At 35.1% G+C, this 24948-nt stretch overlaps 1 protein-coding gene across 6 annotated transcripts in view; it reads left to right on the forward strand.

The window, feature by feature from the left end:
* LOC103590329 (tRNA (guanine(10)-N2)-methyltransferase homolog) overlaps positions 1-24948 on the forward strand; it is an 86658-nt gene that overhangs the window by 40060 nt on the left and 21650 nt on the right. For 4 of the 6 annotated variants that reach the window (XR_550458.1, XM_008572538.1, XM_008572540.1 and 1 more), the window contains 10 exons: positions 2397-2462; positions 4358-4431; positions 6813-6894; positions 6983-7075; positions 7312-7446; positions 8412-8568; positions 17671-17751; positions 20283-20447; positions 21976-22048; positions 22169-22300. Coding sequence is in view for 5 of the 6 variants with exons in the window: in XM_008572538.1 (XP_008570760.1) it covers positions 2397-2462; positions 4358-4431; positions 6813-6894; positions 6983-7075; positions 7312-7446; positions 8412-8568; positions 17671-17751; positions 20283-20447; positions 21976-22048; positions 22169-22300 (1058 nt within the window). In the remaining variant the exon portion in view is untranslated. Of the gene's footprint in view, positions 1-2396; positions 2463-4357; positions 4460-6812; positions 6895-6982; positions 7076-7311; positions 7447-8411; positions 8569-17670; positions 17752-20282; positions 20448-21975; positions 22049-22168; positions 22301-24948 lie in introns of those variants that run through there. The other 2 variants (XM_008572539.1, XM_008572542.1) reach the window with 2 other exon arrangements.

A 24948-nucleotide genomic window follows, 5' to 3' on the forward strand; every position in this document is an offset into this window, starting at 1 on the left:
CCAAATTAGAAAGGCCACAACCTTTTTCATGTTTCTTTCTTTTCTTTAAAAATATACTCTTAAGTTTTTTTTTCCTTTTTGTCTTTTTTCGTGACCGGCAACGGATCGCAACCCTCAGTGTCACGCCTGTACTGGACCGGGACCGGCAACGGGATTGCAACCCTTGGTGTTGCACCTGCCCCTCGCTCAGCCAGTGAGCGGGAACCGGTCTGTATGTGGGATCCGAACCCTCGGCGGGAGCGCCGCTGCGCTTCCCAAGCGGCGCACTGTAGCAGTGCGCCACCGGGCCGGCCCTCTTTTTTGTTCTTAATATTAAAATGAATTTGCTGTAGATGAATTAAAATACTGTTTTGCTTTTTCCAAGTAGATTGATGGAGTAGTTCAAGCATGTTTTGCTTTTAAATTTGAATTAAACTTGGGTTATCACATTTATTCTTAAAGTAGTCGCTTAAGTTTTGGGTAGTGGAGCTAATGCTGTGCCGTAAGACTTCCAAAGATCCTTCACTTTTTTTTTTTTTTCCAACTTTTAGGACCTTTGTGTTTTTGCCTGTTGCTGATTTTTAACAATGTATTCCAGGAGCAGCAAGCATTGGTGTTTTAACATGGTTGTAGTTGGATGCTTTAAATATAAAGCTGATTTTTTAATATGCTTTTCTAGAATGAATGACAATCATGCAAGACCAAGAAACTTAATCTATAACTTCATTTTTTTTAATTTTAAGAGTATGATGACTCTGACAATCTTGCTTAACTTCCTGAACTGCTGGACTTCAAGGACAGTGTTGGGTTCATCTTTGTTTTGATTCCTTTAATAGCAGTCTAGGTTCTGTGTTCCTCTCTGTACAGGTCTCCTAACTTCATGAGGTAGCTATGATACCTATTACAGATGAGGGAACTGAGAGTTGAAGGAGTTGAGTTTCTTGTGTAAAAACACATAGCTAGTATTTGGAAGGTCCGAAAATCAAGTTGTGTTCTATCTGCCTCCCAAGTCTCATGATGTCTGCTATTCAAATATGTGTTGCCTATGTATTGCAAAATAACCTTTGGGCTACCTTCACTGATTTACTGATGGTTTATGCTAGCTCTTGGTTTTTCTAGACTGAATTCAGCCCCTTATAATAGTAAGGTTTTTTAAAAAACGATTTGTTGCATAGACAAAGCAAAAATAGAAATGGTGCTAGTTGCTCAGACCTCCCATTCTTTTTGATCTTGGAGTGGGGAACTTTGTGGTCAGGTATACTTTCCCTCATGATGGCTGGTGTTAAAGGCTCCTTCTCCTGGTTGGGAGGAGATGGGCTTGGTGTTAAAGGTTCCTTCTCCTGGTTGGGAGGAAAGAGAATTAAAGGCAGCCAGCAGTGGGGACACTTACCTCTCATTAGGATACCTAATAAGAGGTAGGTGTATGGAGATAATGTGTAGGTCCATAAGACCTATGAAGAGTGGGATTCTTCTCCTGGTTGGGAGGAAAGAGAATTAAAAGCAGCCAGCAGTGGGGACACTTACCTCTCATTAGGATACCTAATAAGAGGTAGGTGTATGGAGATAATGTGTAGGTCCATAAGACCTATGAAGAGTGGGATTCTACCTGCCTTATGTTATTTAAGGAGATAATTTGTTAGTGGTACAAATCATAAAATTTGTATAGTTATCTTGTGTTTATCAGTAAAAAGTGATTGCTTCAAAGAACATACACACTATTTGAACATATTTCAATTTTTCATGCATGATGCTTTTAAAGTACCTATTGTGTTAATTCTCTTTCTAGTACCGTAACTATCCAGAAACAAGACGAGGTTAACTTAACTTGCTTGTGCTTAATGAATCCACAGTGATGATCCCTAGTTTTTTTTTTCTTTTCCAAACATTCTCAAATCATCTGTTTAATTATTCATTTAATTTTTATTGATCGATTGTGAGATTTACTAATCTGTCGTTTCTGTAATCCGTTTTTTTCCTTTTTAAAATCAGGGCATTTTCTGATCACATCTTTGGCAATTCTCCTGTTGTCTAAAACTTCTCAGATATTACTTTTTTTTTTTTTTTTTTAAAAGATGACCGGTAAGGGGATCTTAACCCTTGACTTGGTGTTGTCAGCACCACGCTCACCCAGTGAGCTAACCGGCCATCCCTATATGGGATCCGAACCCGGGGCCTTGGTGTTATCAGCACCGCACTCTACCGAGTGAGCCACGGGCCTGCCCCTCAGATATTACTTAACAGTGGTTATGATGGTAGAATTTTTTCAGAACCCTGAACTGTAATTGTCTTATGTAGAAACTTAAATGATCATCAGCCCACTCTTTTTTTATTTTTTAATTGTATTGTACCCTCTCTCTTAGTAGACTTTGACTTTCCTTGTGTTAAAATGTATTCTCTTTATAATATTTTCAATATAGGAGATAAAGTCTTTGCTTTCACTTTTTGGAAGTCAGTTCACCAGCAGTCAGGAAACTTATGGAAAGGTAAGCTGAATTTTCATTAGACTATATATGATATACATATAGATAGAACCTTGGATTTAAAGAGAAGAACTGCAGATCTTAAATTTATATTTGTGTGGTTACTTGTATCTATTATAGAGGCAATGGAATAAAAAGGATATTTTGGGGAAAATTGTGGTTTTGGAAAGTAATTTAGATTTACTTCTATTATTAATTTATTTTATTAGTTTTTAATTTTTAATTCAACAGTTGTACCATAATTTTTATTTGTCCTTTCATTGAAAAAAGGATTGTCTTCCATTGATGAGGTGTATTTGGAATTAGAATTTAGAATTTTGCTAAATTTCAGGCTTATGTTGGGAATCATTTTAAAATTTGAAATTGCGTATTGTGTAAGACTGTGAATTTATGAGCTTCGTATTTTGTACTGGTGGTTTATCAGTGTATTAGAGAAGTTTGGAAAATAGAAAAACTTATTCACAATTCTTCCTCCTTGACATGACTTATAATTTGGGGATAGAGAATTCCAGTCTTTTTTTTTTTTTCATGGACTTTTTTTCTTCTTCAGTTGTAATACTACTTACCATGAACTTTACAGTCTGTCTTTTTTATTTGGTAGTGTTAATATAGGCACATGTTTTTCCTCAGCCCTCATCACTAATATAGCTGCATAATATTTTCCATCGACTATCTCTACCATAATTTATCTAATCATTTCATTCATGTTGCTTTAAAATTTTTCCTTTTAAAGATAATACTGAGATGACAATCTTTTTTCCAATTTGGTTTATTTTGAATTTTTCTGCAGGGTAGTGTAGGAAAGAAGAAAGACAGTATGGCAGGCAGGATTGCTTACAAAAGATGATAGAACTTCAGTTGAACATCCTGTGTTGTTGGATTTTTATTCCTGAGTGACTTTCACTTACTGTGGGGAGGAGGAAAGGAGAGAAAGTGTGGGTATAACTGGGTGAGAGTGATGGACTGAGGTCAGGATCCTGCTGGGTTTTGCTGTTTTCTGGCAAGAGTTTATCTGGGTGGAGCTTACTAGTGCCAATAATCTGGGGTGTTGAGACAGGGGATTGCAACTACCCCCACCCCCATGCCCATGGAGCTTTTTTTCTCTAGACAAAATGATAAAATAGTAAAAACTAATAATGGTTTAATAATGTACTCCATGACTTTCCATCATATCTATTTCAGAGGACCACTCTCCTGCACTTCAGGTGGCCACAACAACGCAGAAAAAGAGAGATCACTTAGTAACTAAAAAATGCATTACTTCAAAGTTCAAAATAAAATAGCAGTATTATAAGGAATGATTAACAATAATAAAAATTTTGGGGTATAATATGTATTAATTTTTTTAGTTAGACTACATAAAAGGGCAATAAAAAATTAACCTTTCGGCCGGCCCGGTGGCGCACTGCTACTGTGCACTGCTTGGGAGTGCGGCGACGCTCCCGCCGAGGGTTCGGATCCCACATACAGACCGGTTCCCGCTCACTGGCTGGGCGAGGTGCGGGCGCAACACCGAGGGTTGCGGTCCCGTTGCCGGTCCCGGTCCAGTGCGGGCGCGACACTGAGGGTTGCGATCCGATGCCGGACACGAAAAAAGACAAAAAGGAAAAAAAAATTAACCTTAAATCTAAATAAATTTAAATTAAATTTGCTGATAGTTTTGTTTACAGTCATTTATAAAAGTGTTCTAACATTGTACTGTGCTATCCTAACTGGTTATCTATTAAAATATTTGCTTTTTTACTGTTGGAGAGATTTTTATTTTGGTTAGAGTCATATCAGGCATTCTTACATGAACGTAGGAAATAGGAATTTCTTCTTATTAACGTCTTGAATGAAAGCGTATGAGGCCACCTAGCCACTTAGAAATAAGTTGCATATTGCTATTTCTCTTTCAGTCTCCATTTTGGATTCTTAGTATTCCTTCTGAAGATATTGCAAGAAACTTAATGAAACGAACAGTGTGTGCCAAGTAAGAGAAACTTATTGTGTTCTCCTGCGTGAGTGTGCACGTACTTCTCATAATACTCAGTCTACTTTTTGCTATATTGGCAGAATGTAGAGGGGGGTGGTTGTGGAGGGAGCTTAGTTCAGCTTGCAGTTCCAGATGTTTGCCACTGGGTGGTGGTGGGGGCACAGAGGAGAGCTATCTGCTGAAACTAAGGGTGAGAGAATCTTAGTGGGGAAATGTAGAAACACTTGCTTTAGACTAATTTTTTTAAACTTCTGTATTAAGCAGGAGTATAATATGAGATGTAAATGCTATGTTCTTATATAGGATAGATGCCACATTTAATTATAACCAAAGTGCTGAAAATCTGAAAATGCTTTTCTTATAGTTTTTAGTTGGGTGAGCAGATTGGTGAAGTGTAAGATGACAAATAGTGGGAACTGCCATGGAATATGTTTTACTATTTTATTTGTTAGAGAAAGAAATTCTGTTTATCATATCTTGTTATGAATTAATGTAATGATATTCATCATTTATCCTGCATGTTACAGATTTTATCATTGGCATTTACTTTTTTCCTTTTATTTCATTTTGTTTTAGTTTTTGCAGTATTGGAAAATTTTGTGTCATCAGATTTGAAAATTGACCTTTATTTTTTAAGTAGTATCTTAAAGATTGAACAGAATTCTGTTATCCTTGAGCTGTTTTTTTTTTTCCTGAACATTTTATCAGATTGCTGAAACCTTTCTTTTCTTTAAAAATCATATTTAATATTGCAGTGCAATTAAGAATGTACATATATCTAGTTTTATTAACATAGTTAGCAACTCTTTTTTTTTTTTTTGTCTTTTTCCGTGTCCGGCAACGGATGCAACCCTCAGTGTTGCCCCCGTACCGGACCGGGGACCGGCAACGGGATCGCAACCCTCGGCGTTGCTCCCGCGCCTCGCTCAGCCAGTGAGCGGGAACCGGTCTGTATGTGGGATCCGAACCCTCGGGCGGGAGCGCCGCCGCGCTTCCCAAGCGGCGCACTATCCAGTGCGCCACCGGGCCGGCTCCTAGTTAGCAACTCTTGATAGTGTGATATGTAATTGCTATTTTATTGAATTGGCTACAACCGTGTATTTAGTTATCTTCATCCTATTGAAAATTACCCGAAGCTCTAAATCTAATCTTTTAAACTGAAGCTTATTAATGGATCGTATTTATTATATAAAAATGACTAGAAAATGGAAACGTAACTAAATAATACCCTTTGAATAATGACTACTTTAGTGTATTAAAATTTATGGCTCTAAGAGTTGTTTGAATTCCAAAGGTATGGCTTGTTAGATTTAAAATAGCTACTTCAGTACTAAGAATTTGTGTACTTCTTTCAAAGCTCATATCTTTTGATGCATATTTAGTAATTTCTTTGGCTGCTTTTTATTCTCTTTATATTTTATATATCTGAGGTATACCTTAAGTGATAGATGAGTAAGAGTAGTATTACTATAGAGGCCTTCTCTCTGTAAATTCAATAGAAAGAAAAGGAGGAATTTATTTTTTTTATTTTTTATTTTTTTATTTTTTTTTTTAAAGATGGTCGGTAAGGGGATCTCAACCCTTGGCTTGGTGTTGTCAGCACCACGCTCAGCCAGTGAGCAAACCGGCCATCCCTATATAGGATCTGAACCTGTGGCCTTGGCGTTATCAGCACCGCACTCTACCGAGTGAGCCACGGGCCGGCCTAGGAATTTATTTTTAAAGGATAAAATTCACAATCTAATTGTAGTACTAATTGTACAAGAACGAAAATAGACTTTTATAAGCATAAATTAAATGCTAACTTAAATACAAAATTCTCTGTGGTAAAATAAGGATTAAAAGTTAATTTTCATTAATTTATTTTTAACATGAACTATTTTGAGCATACAACAAAAAGTGAAAAATACAACAAATGCCTCAGTAGATCTCAACATTTTGAGTAACTTAGTTACTAAATATTACTAAATAATAGCTAAATGTTAACAGTAGCTTTTTTGCCTGGTGGTTTTGTTTTGTTTTATGAAGACACTGGGAAAAATTTGACTTTCTGCAGCTTTTCACCCATTTCACTAAAATAATTTAAGTGATTTTACTGCATCATTTGTTCTAGCATAAAAATATAATGATGAAGACTTGGAAAAATCTTGACTTACATTGATTTTTCCCTTCTTCCATGTGAAGTTCAACTTCTGTGTGTGGTTTGGACTTAAGTTCTATTTATTTCCAGGTTATCTATTTCTCATTTATAACTTAGAAGATATAGGCAGTAATTATTTTAGTGGAGTGGGCATAAAGAACTAGTAAAATAATTGTTAATGTATTGCTGTGTGAACTAGGTTCTTTACTGAGGTTAGTAACAATCATTTATTTCCTAGGTCTATATTTGAACTGTGGGGTCATGGAAAATCTCCTGAAGAGCTGTACAGTTCTCTTAAAAATTACCCTGTGGAGAAGATGGTGCGTAGTGAAATGTGGTTTTATATAGGCATATGTGCAGATTCTGTAGAATTTCTAAGCTTAAAAAACGTATCTGCTTTTATTTTAGGTTCCATTTCTACATCCAGACTCTACGTATAAAATAAAGATTCACACATTTAATAAAACACTGACACAAGAAGAAAAAGTCAAAAGAATAGATGTAAGTGAATTTAGCAAAAGCAGAAAACATAGGATTAGTGTAGTTGAACCATTGTTGATATATAAGAATATCTAATGTCTGTTAAGTGCTTATTTGGTACTACATTTTGTTCTAAGTACTGTTTATGTTCTATCTTATTTAATGCTGATACCAGACTTACAAAGTAGGTATTATTAGATAAGCACTATTTTCATTGTAAATTTCTACAGCACATTAGAATTACTTTTATATTTTAGGCACTTGAATTTCTGCCATTTGAAGGAAAAGTGAATTTAAAGAAACCACAACATGTATTCTCTGTTTTGGAGGATTATGGTTTGGACCCAAACTGCATCCCTGAGAATCCACATAATATTTATTTTGGTAGATGGGTAAGCAAGTATTCTTTCTACTTCTCAATTTGTTTCTTAAAAGCTAAATTTGACTCTTCATGTGTAGAACTTTAAAGCAGCCAAAGAGTCAGAACTACTGTATGGATTAAAACTGGCAAACAATATGTGATTTTTTGTTTTGTTTTTTCTCAGAGATTACTGTGAAATGCAAGAGGCTTATTAGATAGAGGGCCCAGGAAAGAGGTGGTGTACCGGGAAACATTAAAACTGGACTAAAAAATCTGGACTGCTTTTTTAGTAAAACAGAAAAAAGGCAGAGTGCTGTGATAGATGAGAGATTTCATTTGTGAAGATATCCAGTCCAGATCTCCATTCTGAAAAGAAATGGAATTAGAGTTGAGCAGTTCTACCCACTTCCTTGAAGCTACAAGTGCGTGAGTGAAAGCTGTGACTTAGGTTACAGGTTTTGTTACTTAGGTGAAAAAAGAAATAGGCAAAGCTGACTCACGACCAGTAACTAGAATAATTGCATTCACATCAATTCATATTTCGTTTGAAAAGACAAAGTAAATGGAAAGACATTAAGAAATAAAAGGTATTGGTTTGTGACTACCTCAATCACATTATTTTAAAGGAAAATTTAGAGCAGTAGTAAGTGGAAAGATATTCTCTTCAGCAAGACACTGTGGTTTGGGGCCGGCCCGGTGGCGCACTGCTACAGTGTGCCGCTTGGGAGCGCAGCGGCGCTCCCGCCGAGGGTTAGGATCCCACATACAGACTGGTTCCCGCTCACTGGCTGAGCGAGGTGCGGGCAGCACCGAGGTTTGCGATCCCATTGCCGGTCCCGGTACGGTACGGGTGCGACACTGAGGGTTGCGATCCGTTGCTGGACACGAAAAAAGACAAAAAGGAAAAAAAAAAAAAGACACTGTGGTTTTATTGTGAATGATTATCTTAAATCTGTTTTCTATGGTTATGCTAATTGAAAAATATCTCTGATCTAGATTGCAGATGGACAGAGAGAGCTTATCGAGTCATATAGTGTCAAAAAGAGACACTTTATTGGAAATACAAGCATGGATGCTGGTTTATCATTCATCATGGCCAACCATGGAAAAGTGAAAGAAAATGATATTGTCTTTGATCCATTTGTTGGAACAGGTATTTTTATTTAACTGTTAGGCTAGTGTAGAGATGTTGCTTTTTGATGTTAGTGATGGTTATAGTAATATTTTTCCTAAAAGATTAAATGGACAGAATAATCTTTCAATTACCATTAGATAGTGGCTAAGAGACAACCACATACTTGTATAGTAGTCTTGCCACTTGAAAGAAGATGCTGGTAGGATTTTGTGAGTTTTATTCCAAGTAAACCACTAGGTGGGAGTGTCTATCTAATCTTTTTATAGCAGAAAAACTTGCAATACCATATATTGTAGAAATGTTATAAAGTTATGTGATTTATTTAAATAGGAAAACTCTTGGGGGAAAGAAAGATTTGAATGACAAGATCAAAAATGTGTTCAATTGATCACTGTATATTTGGATGGAGAGAAATAGTTAGTGTATCTTATCTTTGATTTGGTTTGTGGAGGTTTATAAATAAGTGTGAAAATAAGAAAAGTGACCAAGTATTGATAGATTAGAACCTGGCCACTGTGTCCATGACCTTGTTTCTGCATGCACTTGACAGGGATGTCCTCGTATTTAGCTTTGTAAGGAAGTCATAAAACTTCAAATTTACTTCATCTGACTTTTCTGCTTCAACTTGTTTTTTGCTTGATCTTGCTGATACCCAGAGAATACTCATATTTAGGTTTGTCTGGATAAACCCATTGTGGTTCAGATTCTGTAGGAACAAATTATGCCATGGTTGGAGTCTTTCCCTGTAGCTATCTTTCCCTCTCAAAAGTAAGCAGTGATGATGCAATAGCTAACAGCTATTGAATAGTAAATGTGTCAGGTAGTATGCTATGCACTCTAGTGTTACTGTCCAATTTAATTCTTACAACAACTAACATGGAGATCCTTTTAAAAATCTTCTTGAGGAAATTGTGGCACAGTGAAAGGTGAAGTGACTTGGCCAAGGTTATACAGTGTATAAGTTTCAAGGATTCAAACCCAGGTAGTCTAACTCCAAAGTTCATGCTCTTCCTTTTTGTCTTTTTTTTGTATCCGGCAACGGATTGCAACCCTCAGTGTCGCGCCCGTACCGGACCGGGGACCGGCAACGGGATTGCAAACCTCGGTGCTGTGCCCACACCTCGCTCAGCCAGTGAGCGGGAACTGGTCTGTATGTGGGATCCGAACCCTCGGCGGGAGTGCCACTGCGCTCCCAAGCGGCGCACTGTAGCATGTGCCACTGGGCCGGCCCCCAAAGTTCATGCTCTTAACTACTATCATAGAGCTGCCTCTTTCTGCATTAAGATTTACCAGCCAGCTGTTACACCATATATGGTTAGGAAGAGGGAATATAACCACACCTGATTAGGAAGAAATAAATCAAGGTCATGAGATTTCTAACTGATGGAATGATTTTCTGTGTTTGTTGTTGTTGAATTAATTCACTAGTGAGTCTCTCTTCACTCTACTAGTGTCTCCATATATCTCAATCCCAACATACTCTCTGTTCTTTTCTTTTCTATCCTCAATATCATAAGTACTCCCCCCACATTTTAAACTTTTCATTGGAAATAATACCAAACTTATAGAAAAGTTACAAGAATAAAAATAGAACAAAGAGCACCCACATGTCCTTAACCCAGTTTAAGCTTTTAACATTTGGGCTCATTTGCTTTATCATTTGTCCTATTTATGTTTATATACATATTTTTTTCTGGCATCATTTGAAAGTTATATCCATCACATTCCTTTATTCCTCAAATACTTCAATATATGTTTCTTAAGAATAAGGATATATTCTCTTATATAGCCAAAGTACAGTATTTAGTGTTATATACTTCAACATTCATACTCCAATTTTGTCAGTTGACCCAATAATGTCCTTTATAACATCTTCTTCCCTTTGCAGACTAAGATTAAGTATTGTATTTTGTTGTCAATGTTTCTTTGATCTCTTTGATTTGGAACATAGCCAAAGCATTTTTTTTTTCTTTTATGAAATTTGTACTTTCGAAGAAGGCTATCCTTCCTCCCTTTATTTTTTTATCCAGTATGTTCTTCATTTTGGTTTGTTTGATGTTTCCTCATGGTTAGATTTAGCTTATACATTCCTGGATGGAATACTTCATTAGTGACTTTGTATCCTTAGTGTATGATGGCTCTTTGCCCCTCATTGGTAATGTTAATTTTGATCAGCTGGTCAAGGTGGTTGATTTATTTATTTATTTATTTATTTTTTACCCCACCCTTACTATATGATTTTTTTTTTTTTTCCTTTTTGTCTTTTTTCGTGACCGGCAACGGATCGCAACCTTCCGTGTTGCGCCCGTACCGGACTGGGACCGGCAACGGCATCGCAACCCTTGGTGTTGTGCCCGCACCTCGCTCAGCCAGTGAGCGGCTGGTCTGTACGTGGGATCCGAACCCTCGGCGGGAGCGCCACCGCGCTCCCAAGCGGCGCACTGTAGCAGTGCGCCACCGGGCCGGCCCCATCACTATATGATTATTGTTGTTTTTCCTTGCTGTTAACAAGCAATCCGTGGGGACACATGGAGATAATGGATATATTCAGTTCCTTATTCAAATCTCCCTTCACCTTGTCAGGTTATCAGGTTTAATATCCATTGATGATTTTTGTCTGAACCAGTCTTTACTTTGATAGTTATAAAGGGATGATGCTCCACCTCCAGCACTCCCTCCATAGTTACTGTCCGATGCTCATTATTCTACTGTAAGCAACAGCCTTTTCTTCTCGTTCACATATTTATTTGTCTACTTATTATTAATGTGAACTCATGGACTCCCTTTTTACCCTAGGTAGTTTCTCATTCACTGCATTTCTTAATTATTTACTGTTCAGATTGTCCCAGATTTGCCCAGTGAGAGCCCTTACACAATGAACTTGTTTTTGTGACTTATTTCTATTTTAATTTTTGGAGTACTTCCTTATTTCTGGCTTATCTTCTACCTGCCCAAGCCCTGGTATCAGTCATGTCTCCAAAGAACCCTGTTTCTTTTAATGGGGAGATAATATTGGACACCAGGATCTGGATTCTAGACCCTTTCAGTGGACAAGCTAGGAAATATATGTATGTATGCATACACAATATGCATATAAGTACATATGCAAATAAATATGTGTACAGTCCTACATACCTTGTGTGTGCACATGTCTGAGCAATACATATGTTAGAAATTGTGAATTTGTGCATATGCTTCAAATTCCAGTCAATTCTCACATATTTCATTCTTGCCTACACCATTCCATATTTATATACACCTTCTTCCACAGTGAGGACCCTGGTTCCTATCAACACATTTACTTTTGTCACTCAGTCCTATAATATATCTAAAATAGTTTCAAAATTGCTTTGCCCATGCCACTAAAAAAAAAAAAAAATCTGTTAAAGGAGTTGAGGATATGTTTTCAGTTCTGTACCCTGTCTAAGGGGCATTAAAGTCAGACGCTGTGTTTGCTGCTTTTTCCCTTCATTTATAATTCAGTTGGGTTCATTTGTTCCAGTTTGTCTTCAGTTTTAGGCCTTTATCCCCCCATCCCCCACTCCTTATTCATTGATTTTTATTTTTAAATATATGGAAGATTAACTTGCTTTCATAAGTCAGAGGTACACAAAAAGGTGTGCTCAGAGCAGTGGTACTCCCTGTCCTATCCCTTCCCTTTTGCTCTCACCATTCATTACAGGTAGCCAACTTCATTGTTTTCTTCATTGTTGATTCTTCCTATGTTTCTTTTTCTGATGATAAGCGGATATATTGCACATTTTTTTATTTCTACTTTTTTTAATACACAAAAGATAGCATATTATATGAGGGTACTTCGAAATGTTCATGGAAAGATTTGTATTATCTTTCGCTTCCTTTTTTCTGTGAACTTTTTGAAGTTCCCTCATATGTTGTTTTTAACTAAACGTTTTTCACTTAACAGTATTTCCTGGAAATCACTTCCTGTCAGTTCATAGAGATTGTCTTCACTTTTTTTTGTAGTTGTACTCCATGGGTGTACGTAGTATAATTTATTCAGTCTTCATACTTTGACATTGGTAGTTTCCAATATTTTACAGTTACAAGTAATGCTTGCAATGGGAAACCTTATGAATATATATACTTCTGTAATTTTGGAGATATAGTTCTAGAGTAAATTCCTAGAAGTAGGATTGCTGGGTTGAAGAGTGTATACAAATGTACTTTTGTTAGACATTGTCAAATTCCTCTCTATTATAACATTTTTGGATTCCTGCCAGCAATTTAGGTGAGTCCCTGTTCTCCCACAAAAGCAGGCTTTTGAAGTTTTGCCAGTCTGTTGGGTAAAAATGGTATCTCAGTCTAGAGGTAATTTGTATTTCTCTTATTATAATGAAGTTAACAATTTTTTATATTTTAAGGGATATTTTTTATAAGTTTTTTTGAATTGTCTTTCAATGCCTTTTGTCTATTTTTATGTAAAATTTTGGGTTTTTTTCCACTTTATTTTTAAATGGTCCTTTGTAAGTTAGGAACATTACCGCCCCTTCTCCCCTTCTTTTTTTTTGTGATATAGATTGCAAATATTTTCTTCCAGCTTGTCATTTATCTTTTGACTTTGCTGGTAGTTGCTTTTTAACATGCAAAAGTTTTTCCTTCACCCACATTGTAGAGGAATTCATGTGTTTTCTTCTACTACTTTTGTAGTTTTACTTTTTTCTTTTTAGATCTCTGGTTCATTTGGAGTTTATTCTCTTTATGATGTGAGGAATGGATCTAATTTGTCTTTTTCCAAATGCTGAACCCTTTATCAATCCTCAATTTTGTTCTTGGACTTTAAAAACTTTTTCTGTGAATGGAGAAGAATTCTTTGAGATATATACATGCACAAAATGACTAATCTGCACACATACATAGAGCAGACCATAGAGTTTAAAAATAGTTGCCAGTATAGGTAAAATTTCCTTCCCTTGATGTAGATGAGCCTGGGTATATTATGAAATGCTAACTTCACAGTAGTCAAGATGTTAACTACCTTTAGTATGGTGAAGGGCAAGGAGATCTGCTTCTATTTCCTTTAGGGCAGCTCCTTACAGTAGACAGCATATTTTGATCATCTGACTATTCATATAGGACAGTTAATGGGAAATGAGAGGAGGATCTCTGCAAAGATGCTGCTAAAATACATTTGCATAATTTGCGTTTGTAGTTTAAGCATAGCTTTAGGACACTAGTCAGTTTTTGATACTTTTGTTTTGAAACTGGTAATGACCAATAACTGTAAATAGACAAAGTTTTAAAGCAGTTTGTCCTCTTTCTTGGGCGTTTTGCCTCATTGATGGGTAGTACCTTCTGAAGGATTAGAGAAATAAGTAGCGCTGTACCCTCCTCAATGGCCAAAGTTTTTCACAAAGTACTTGATGATTTTTTCTGTTTCCTTTTTTAGTTTTTTTTCCCTAATTCAAGTGTCATCTAATCTCTTTTCCATTTTAAAGGTACAAAATTGAAATGCATGTAGTTTTCCAAATGCAATACCCACTGACTACTCATGACTTACGATTTTCTCAACATTATAGAGTAGGGTAGAAAGCTTCTGGGAAACTGAAAGGAGAGATATAATCCTTTCCTGCCTAAATATCTTTCCTTTTTCTTTTAGACGGTTTGCTACTGTTGTTTAGAATGACACTATCAAGGCACTTCAAAAAGTTTGTGGAAAAATAGAATTGAAAGATAATATGAATCTTCCCATTAACTCTTTTTGAAGTATCCTTGTATGAGCTGCAGAAACACACTTTTCTTTCTACTTTGGCAAGTACATTGAACTTTAGTAAGGTTTTTTTTCAAGTTATATATCTCCATTTTCCCAAGAGGGAAGATACATACTATTGGGTCAGCTCTTAGTAGTTAGGAAATACTACTGTTCTCATATGAGTATGGCTAAAGGAATGATCAGCATGAATACATTGAATACCTATAATGGCACAGACCTGCCTGTGATGTAGTACAAGACTTGTGTATGGTATACAACTGTTAAAAACTGAGTGTACAGCTTTACTTAATTTGTTTGGTAACAGATTTTGCTTTTGTTTACCTAATTGAAAGCTAATGTGTATTTACTTCAATTGATACTGACCCCGAAGGAGGTAGCATGGTATAAAGAAAAGAGCAAATAGAGTGAGGGTTAAATCTTTACTCTACCAGTTATTATATGACTTTGGGCAAGATTCTTAACTTGTCTGGGTCTCAGTTCCATTATTTGTAAAATGGTAATAGTAATGTATTGTGAGGATTCAGCAAGGTAACTTCCTTGGAAGTTGCCTGATACATGGTAGATGTTTAGTGAACTGTAACGGTTATCATTATTTGAAATTATTATTTTTTTAAGAACTTAGATGCCTTTTTGGTGAAAGATGTTAGGTATAGCTAGTATTAAATGGTGATGATGAAGAATTTGACCATGAACTCATTTTCTAGTCTCCTTTTTGGCTAATTTCTAAGATATTCATAATTTTCAACAGTCAGCAAATTATGGCAGCAGGCAAGGAAGTAGAGCTTAAAATTGTAAACATCTAATTTTTTGTTTATAATTAACATAATTGTACACGTGTATGCCAATTGCTGTACCTAGCACAGAGCTCTACAGCCATAGCTCTGATTCCTTTCATCTTTTCTCAAGTCTCAGCCCCTCTAGTAATGAGAATGCACCCATTAGCTTAATATATTAATTAATGTTAACCCATTAATACATTAGAGACTAATGTATGCTCACTCCTTGGCCTCGTCCATCTTCAGATGACCCATAGGTGTAAGGAAGGGAGCATAGCTCCTTCTGAAATTTTTCCATTGAGAAATAATAGCCACAGGGCTAGGTTTTTGGAAACTGTACTAGTTCTGGGAGGAGACTATGGAGTAGAAAATAACAAGTTAGGAGAGTGAGATGATGGATCTTTATAGATCTGTGCAGTATTCTCTGCTTCCATTTTTCCACATCTCTTTGTAGTTCCCCTTTCCTGAGTCTCATAGTTCATCTAGTAGGATTTCTGTTTTCTTTTGCTCAGGCTGCTAGTTTAATTTATTTAAGTAGAGTTCTTTTTTAACAAGGATAAAACAGACACAATAATATTAGCATTTTTCTTCTTTTTTTTTTCTCTCAGCAAAACCAAAGCCCGTCTCTCATTTCTACACATTTGCAAAACTTCTCACTTAAATCTCTAAAAATGAAAATCATGAATTGTTTTTATATCATAGAATACCCAACCTTAAAGTGGTTGTTATCTAAATAATGAGAAATTGAAACATTGAGTTGCTAGTCTAGGCAGTTTTATTTTGATAACATAAAGAGAAATGGGCAAGTCACGTCATCTGCTTCTTCAGCTCTTCACCTCCTTTTTGGCACCCTTCTTCCAATAGAAAAGCTTCCAAGGAAACTCCATCTGAGGTATAATTAATTGCAAAAGATGCTTTAATTTAATTGAAAGAACAACTAGATGACTAGCAGTGACTACCCAGTGACCAGTTCAGAGAAGCTAACTTAGTATGATTTTATTTAAAAAAATAAAAAGCTTAAAGGGCACAAATTTAACTAACAGACTCAGTCTAACAGATTATTCATCTCCTTTCAGCAGTGTACTGTAAATTGGGTCTTCTCAAAACTCACTCTAACCAAATGGATAAGGTTCTGTTTAAGGAAGCACAGGAAAGCTTTTCTGTTTCCCTTGACAACTAGTTCTTCTGGGTGAGTATCTGCCTTGACTGGCAGAATTGTAGTAGTTCCTCATAATTTGGGGGAAGTGACATTGTGAGTATTCTACATCATCACATACAGTACCTTTCCTAAATGTGGACTGTTCCATTTCTAGAGTAAATGAGGTCTTTTTTATCCTACATCTCACATAAATGCTTTTTGTAGTCTAAGAGGACCTAGGTTTTGGTTTCTGCTGTACTTTTAGTCTTCCTTTTCTCTTCTTCATGGGCTTCAATAAGAACTAGTCAGTTAAAATACTTTCATGAGCTAAGTATTTTTAAGTACGTGTTACTAGACTATGTTTTAAATGGCTGTGGAAGGAAACTATTCATTTATAGATCTTGACCCTTTGGAGGCACTACCCATCTTAATTTTAGAGATTACATTTCAAAAGGATATAAAGGAAAGAGCCCTAGTTTTTTTCCTGCTCGTCCAAGTCTATGTATATCTTGCAATCTGTGAATATATTTCTGATTTCAGTTTGGCTGACAGAACTTTCTGCAGTGTAGTTAATTAGGACTTGCCCAAGCACTGAAAGCATTTTAATTTGAATGATTAAAAAACGTGAAGTTTAATGAAAAGTACTATTAATAAAAATTTATTTAACATTGTGAAATTTTTTTAAACAATTTAAAAATAATGTTAGCTTTTATTTTATAAGGTCTCATTATTTTTTTAGTCTTCATTAAGATTTTTCCTCATGTGTGAGCTGTTCACATCTGTCAAATTAGTCTAGTCAGATTGTACTGGGATATTTTTTCTTACTTTGGGCACAGCACTAATTAAAAATAAAAATGTATTAGTTATTTTACTGTTTGATAGTTATTCAGAAATGCATACTTACAATTTCTAACCGGAGATAATTACTTGATTGGTTACAAGAGTAACTATATTAAAATAGTTAATTCTTAAAAAAGTTAAAATATGTCCTAATATTTTGTAAGAATTATGGTCTCACATATTTAATCATGCCCTTTTTAGTTGTTTGAAATTCCGTGACTTCAGTGAGAATGGAACACAAATGTAAGAATTTATTTATTGCCAGCTCTTTGTGTAATGCTCATTTTTAAGAAGGGAGCAAGAGAGTTTTGTTTAGATCTCTCAAAATAAGATGAAAATGTCTAAGTATATATTACTTTGACCAAAAAAAGATAATTTTCCCGCCAATAGTAGTGTTGTTTAAAATAATGATGCCAGGGCATACATTAATTCCCTGCTTTGTGACCAGTTTAGTGAGTAAAGCTTAGGAGTTTGTTTTTTCATCTGTGAGGCTTACTGAATATGGCCAGGACTGGTGTCATTCCAGGATACTCTGCCTGCAGCAAGTTTGTAAGACTCTGGATCAAATTAAATAGGAGAAGAAACAAGAGTCTGGGACTTTTTGGTTAACTCATAGTAACTGTGTGACTTTTCAGGTGGCCTCTTGATAGCATCTGCTCATTTTGGTGCATATGTATATGGGACAGACATAGACTACAACACAGTTCATGGCTTGGGTGAGTAGAGGTTAGAAAAACAGCGTTACAGTCTTTGCTATTATACAAAGTGTGCCTTTAAAATAATAAAGTAGTTTTATATGACGTTATTTTAATGATCAAATACAAAATTGTGATATAATTTTAATTTTACAACATAACTTCATTGTTATATACTTTTTACAAAGCGATCCAGTGTGTGCAAAGTGATCTCCTGGGGGAACACAAAGATGAATAAGCAAAAGCCCTCCCCTCAGAGGTATTTGTTATTTTAGTAAGAGAGGTTAAAAAAAAAAGGGTAGGCAAACTGTAAGGTTGTGAACTTTAAGGTTGGGAGAGAAGTAGAGAGAGGGATCAGCCATTTTTTTTATCGGCATGTACATATTAATAAAACATATCTTCTGTATTTAAAGATTATCACCATTAATTTATTCAGTAATCATGCACTGTATACTGGGTTAATATCTAGTCTTTGAAGTACCATATATGTTTTTAATCTCATAACTAATCAAAACATCTTTGAAACACTTCAGGTGACAGTTGTGCCTTACGCTTTTGAGGCTTTTCTTTTGAGGCAATTTTGGAAAATATCTTAAATTCTAGAAGCTTTCCTAATGATGTGTGATTGGATGGAATTGAATCAAACTGAAAAGTATTTCCTTATACTGAATGGTATTACAATGTCAAATTTCATTGATGATTTTGAAATTCTATCTATGTTAGTATTCCATTATTGTAATTTGAATTAGCCCTTAAAACACTCTTGTTTTTCCTTACCCACTACAAGTTATTGTATAGGTGAGAATTTATTATATTTTATTTTCTTCTGCTGAAGCAATTTGATATATTGTACTGATAACCTGTCTTTTTTCTTACCTTGACTATAAGGAATTTAGTAATATTATTGAGAGGAAAATGAATTATATTTTATCAGGTTTACATAAATGGGCTAACCAGAAAAGGATATTCTTTATCTGCAATATGGTAGAATAGACGAAGTGCTAAGAAGGATTATTCCTGTTTGCTTTCAGTAGAAGCAGTATATTTGCTTTAAGGAAATTGTCCTATTAATTTATTTAAATTTTTATTTATTAAAATTATGTTTAAAACGTTATGTTATAAACTTCAGTCTACTGGCGTGGAATTCTGATTGAGGTAGAGCTTCCTCAGAGCGTATCTAAGATGCTGTTTCCTATCCCTCTGTTTCCTATACTTCTAATCTTTTACTGTATTCTAAAATTTCTCAAGTTTCTTCTATTTTAAAAGTATGAAAACTTTTCTTTCAATTCTATAGGGGTATCTAGCTACCACTTTGTTTTCCTCTTCCTGTTGCCTCTCAAAAAACTAGTATCCACTTGCTGTTTCCTTCCTCCTCCTCTCTCACTCTCCTTTCTGCCCATTATTTTCCAGTTTCCATGCCTACTGTTCTGCTGAAAACGTTTTACTAAGGCCACAAATGTACAGCATTTGGCAATGCTGACCTTCATAAAACCTCCCTTGGTTTCCTAGACAGCAGTCTCGTTGGGTGATACTTTTATTTCTTTGTTCTACCTCGTCTCCTTAACGCCTTGCAATTTTCTTTGATCTCTATAGACATGTTACTTTTCTCCAGGCATCTATCTTTGACCCCTTCTCCTATCACACTGCATGTTGTTCAGAGTCATATCATTCTTCTTCTTTTGATTTTCAAGTTTTGTTTTTTTGTTGTGAGGTAGATCATAATACAGAAGAGTGTATAACTATATAAGAATAATTATAGAGAAAATCACTTATGTAACTACCACGTAGGTTAACAAAAAATGTCATTTATTATTCTTATGGATTCAACTTAAATTTATATACTAAAATCTCCCAAGTGTATATATATTCTGGTCTTCAACCACTGAATGTTCTGTAGGTACCTCTAGGTGTACCAAGATCGACGTATCTCAAATAAATGTATATTTTTTTCCCCTAAGTTTGTTTTTCCTCCTAGTTTCTCTGATCTTAATTGCTGGTATTATCATCCATTCATGTCTTCTAAACTAGAAACTTTTGAACTTCCTCAGCCCTCTCTTAACCCCACTTTAACTTTTCATCAGTAATGTCTCTATTTTGCCCCTCTTCTCCATGGTCACAGCTGCTGCATTTCCCAATTAGCTCTCCTTATTTCTGTTTGATTTATCTGATTCATTGCGAGCTCCACACAGGACTGTTTGTTGCTGGAGGAAGGGGACCATTTTCTGTTTAACTCTTGCTAGTATCTTGCTAGTAAGTGCTTCGTACTAAGAAAGTATTGAATGAGCGTTGTAAGGCAGTTTTACTTGAAAGGTGACAGAATAAGATCAGTTAGACATCAGCATATTTTACTGTTCAAAATCAATTTTTATAATAAGTCAAAATAAAAATAATTGTTTACTTGTATATGTAAAACTGAGATTTTAAATGAAAGCAAATTTTATTTGAGTGTGGGTTTAGATTAGTTTAAAGCATTACTTTTAGTTAAACAACAGGAAATAAGAATGCTCTGTTTGATGAAGTACTTTCTTCTCTTCCTTTTTTCTTCCCTTCAGGAAAAGCTACTAGGAAAAATCAGAAATGGAGAGGACCAGATGAAAACATTAGGGCAAATCTTCGTCAATATGGTTTAGAGAAGTATTACCTTGATGTCCTGGTTTCAGATGCATCTAAACCTTCCTGGAGGAAGGGCACATATTTTGATGCAATCATCACTGATCGTAAGTTTATTTTTATACAAAAGTAGGAGTAGGTTAGTTTTCTAAAGTTATTTACGTTTAAAGTACAAAAAATTATCAGCACATACGAAGGCACATCAAAAAGTTTGTGGAAGAATTGAATTGAAAGATAATACAAATCTTTCCATGAACTTTTTGAAGTACCATGTACACATAATACCAGCTTGTGGTGGTATTTCTCACACTCCCAACTTCTTCACATGGTGAGGAGAAAATTGTGAATGTAGGGCAGGTTAAATTTACAAATTTAACTGAGTAGTTAAGGGTTTATTGTTTTGTTTTTTTAAGCGAATATATTGACTTGCCATCTGTTTTTATATCCTTATATATTGCCACCCATTTTTCCCTTCAGATTATTTTTCTGAGGCATATATTAGTTTTTTATATTGACTATAATTTGTTATTAGTATACCAACTAGAGCTAAAATGTCATTTGCAATTACGGTATCAAATTTTGAAGAAGAGAGTTTCAGATATCACACATTTCTGTGTGTAAGCTTTTGTGTTTTTGTAGTGCCTGTTTTCACTGGCATCTCCCTTCTAGAATTACAAGAAATTTAGATTCTGTGAGTTACTGGGCTTATGAACCCACTGAGTTTCAGGAATATGCATGAGGACTTATTTTCCCATGCCTCATGAGGTCTTGGGCTTTGTAGGCAGATTTAAAAGAATTACCTTACTTTGTAGGTAATTTAAAAGAAAATTATGAAGGCATTGTGGTGTCAGTGTGAATATACTTTATGAAAATTGGATGACTTTTATTAACAATTTGTTTTATTATTTGCTCTCCCACTATGTGTGTATTTATATTAAGTATGTAAAATTTTTTTCATATTTGATCAACTTGAGAGTAAGTTGCATACAGGTAGCCCTTTATCCATTTACTTCAGTGTATATTTCCTAAGAATAGGGATAGTCTTTTAGAGAGTCAAAGTACGGTTATCATTTTCGGTAAATTGATAAGTACTTTAATCTGTAGTTTGTCATTCAGTTTTGTCAGTTGACCCAGTAATAGCCTTTGTGGCCTATTTTTTCCCTCTAGTACAGGATTCATTCTAGAGTCAGGTATTGCATTTAGTAATGATATCTTTTAAGTCTCCTTTAATTTGTAACACTTCATAGCCTTTCTCTGTCTTTTATGACATATATATTTTTTTTTTTTAAAGATGACTGGTAAGGGGATCTTAACCCTTGACTTGATGTTGTCAGCACCACGCTCTCCCAAGTGAGCTAACCGGCCATCCCTATATAGGGATCCGAACCTGTGGCCTCGGTGTTATCAGCACCACACACTCCCAAGTGAGCCACGGGCCGGCCCTATGACATACATTTTTGAGGAGCAGAGTTCGCCCCTCCTCCAACTTTTTATGTTGTATATTTTCAGTTGGAATAGTGCATAGGTAATGTTTTCTTCTCAAGGTGTCACATCTGGAGGTACATGATATCTCTCTGCCCCTCATGGGTAATTTGGTGTATTTGACTATCTGTATTACCTGTATTTTCTGTCTAGCTCCGTATGGAATTAGAGAGTCTACAAGAAGAACAGGTTCACAGAAGGAAATACCAAAGGGGATAGAAAAATGGTACGTGAAAGTTAAATGTGATGCATTACTACTAAGAAGAAGCATGTTGCTTTTTTTGGTTAACTTAAGCAGCCTTAAATATTTTTTACTGATTTTGAAATTTTGTTTTCGTTTCTGTAGTCCAGAAACCCACGTTCCAGTTTCCTTGAGTTATCATCTGAGTGATATGTTTTTTGACCTGTTAAACTTTGCAGCCGAGACCCTCGTATTAGGTGGAAGACTAGTCTATTGGTTACCAGTGTATACACCAGAGTATGTAATCTTAATCTTATTTTTAATTTCATTTTTCTTAGATGTTTGCATGTCTTGCATACTTTTTTCATTATCTTTAATTGTATTCAGGGTATCTTTGTATTTAATGTGTATTGTTAGCCTTTGTCTACCTACATGTGTGTATAAAATAGTCCCCTTTCTCTTATTGACTGAATTATTTTGACCTTTTTATTTTATGTTTGGGTCTGGCAAAACATAGCTAACCGGCCAAATATGGTCCTTAGCCTGTTTTTGTAATGTCCGTAAGTTAAGACTGGTTTTTACATTTTTAAAAGGTTGTTAAAAAAACACATACAGACAGAAACATATGTTGCCCACAAAATCTAAAATATTTACATTCTGGCAGAGTTTGTCAATCCCTATCATATAGCACACTTAGCTCAATGCACGATATATATAATAGCTGTTCAGTAGCTGTTTTGCCAGTCTGTAATCATAGGCAATTTTGTTTTTCTTTTAAATTTTTATTTATTTTTAGCATATTCATTCTTACAAATCATGATATTTCTATATGCCCTTTGCCTGACCTGTTACTTCCCAAACCTCCTTCCTCCCTCCCCCCATAGACAATTTTTAACAACTTAGCTGAGTGATTCATGTATCTACTACCTTCTAATGCTAGCTTTAGTATATATTGGTTCTTATGATTACCTTAAATGCAGTAAATATTTTTTAAAAGCTAAGACCAAATTAAAAGGTATGCATATATTTAAAGCTCTGATCATGTTCAACATTACTGGTCTGGGTTTTATTATTCAGTAACTACTAAGTATCAACAGAGCTATATAGGTACATCAACAGTGAAAAACAAGATGTTTGAACAAGATGGGATTTTTAGATTTGAAAGATAATATCAACCCCAAAATTTGGTTATTTTTCAATCTGCCGTAGAAATCTTTTTTTAATAAAATTATTTTAATTTTTATATTTACTATACATAATTGTACAGAAAGCATTTTAGCTGTCTTTTCATAATGGTGGGTAGTCCCTTAGCATTTGGAAGCTCTGCTGTGTTTTCTTGTTTGTTTTACAAACATTGTATTGGAGCTTTCACTGCTTAATTTAGTCATGCATTTGTTTGTCAGCTGATAAGACAGTACACATTAATGCCCAGATCCCTTAACACTGGACTTACGTTTTGTTGCCAATCATAATCTCATTTAACCTCTTCATTTTAGAAATGAGGAAAATTAATTCCAAGGAGTAAAATGACTTGTCTAAAATTAAAAGCTGATTTGTTTCCTTATTCCCAATGCTGTGTTCACTTAGTTCAACATCCTGCCATATCTTGGATAGCTGGTATGTAAGGAGATATTTATTAATATTTCAGAGAAGAGCATATTTGTTCATTTCTATACAAAATTGGTTTTTTCCTTAGACAAACTGAGTTCTAGCAGTAAGCTACTTGCTTTTTGTTTTAATTCAAGTTTCAGAGCTAAAATTTTTTAAAAGTTATTCTGAAATAATTTCAAGCTTATAGTAAGGTTTCTAATACATTACAAAAAACTGCCATCTCTACTTTCGTTAAGGTTTTCCAAATATTAATATATATCTACCCCATCCCCTCTACCACTCCCACACATATCCATTATCATTAATCCTTTTGGAAAGCATTTGAGAAGATGCAGGTGTGATGCCCTATAACCTCTAATACTCCATTGTATTTCTCAGAAACAAGAACATTCCTCTCAACCACAATCAACCCTCCAAGTATGGAAATCAGCATTGGTAACAACATTGCCATCCAGTTCATGGACCTTATTCAAATTTTACCAATTGAATCCATCAGGAAAATGTGCTACATTCATCTACCTTGTTTTTTTTTTTCAAAATTTACCTTAGCACAGCTTACTTTTAAGACTTTTGTGTTTTTGGTATAGTGAAAGTAGGCTTTTAGACCTACTGTTGAATTAATATACTCAGCTAAATCCTGTTATATGATTCAAGTTTAAAAATAAGAATTACACATTATAATCAAGTTTAGATATTATTTAAACTCAGGACATTTTGAAAAGTATAAGAAGACACAATAAAAACAAAGAACTGCCTGAAAGCTTAGTTATATGTGAAAAATTGTTAGAGCTGATAATTGAAAAAGGATTTTCTCATTGTTTGACAATTAAAAATGCAGTGAAGAAACTCCTCACTAACTTCTGCTATTTTTCTTCTTCTGGTGTATACTATATCTGTTCCAGTATATCCGATTTTTTGCCAGTGTCAGGATACTTTGTGCATTTTATATCTCTTCACCTTTGTTTATCCTGTCCCCATTGCTTGACATACCCATTTTTTACATCCTCAGTGAAATTCTAGGCATCTTTCAAGACCTGGCTTAATTGTCAACACTCCCATGACACTTTCTCAGACCCTTCTCAGCAGAATTAATCAATCCTTCCTCTGTGCTTTCATAGTAGTTTGTTTTTACCACTCATAGAGACTCACCACATAAAATTATTATGGACTGTTGGTATTTGTGGGTTATCATTCACAATTTCAACTATTTGCAAATGACCTTGAAGATCTGTTATATTCATTTGGACAGGTTATAAATTCAACTCATGTGTGTTTGATATCATAGGAGGAGTCTCTAAGCTACCGAATGAATGTAGCTGTTTGCCCAGGTTTCA

The sequence above is a fragment of the Galeopterus variegatus genome, unplaced genomic scaffold (assembly GCF_000696425.1).
Source record: "Galeopterus variegatus unplaced genomic scaffold, G_variegatus-3.0.2 Scaffold804, whole genome shotgun sequence".
NCBI lineage: Eukaryota > Metazoa > Chordata > Mammalia > Dermoptera > Cynocephalidae > Galeopterus > Galeopterus variegatus.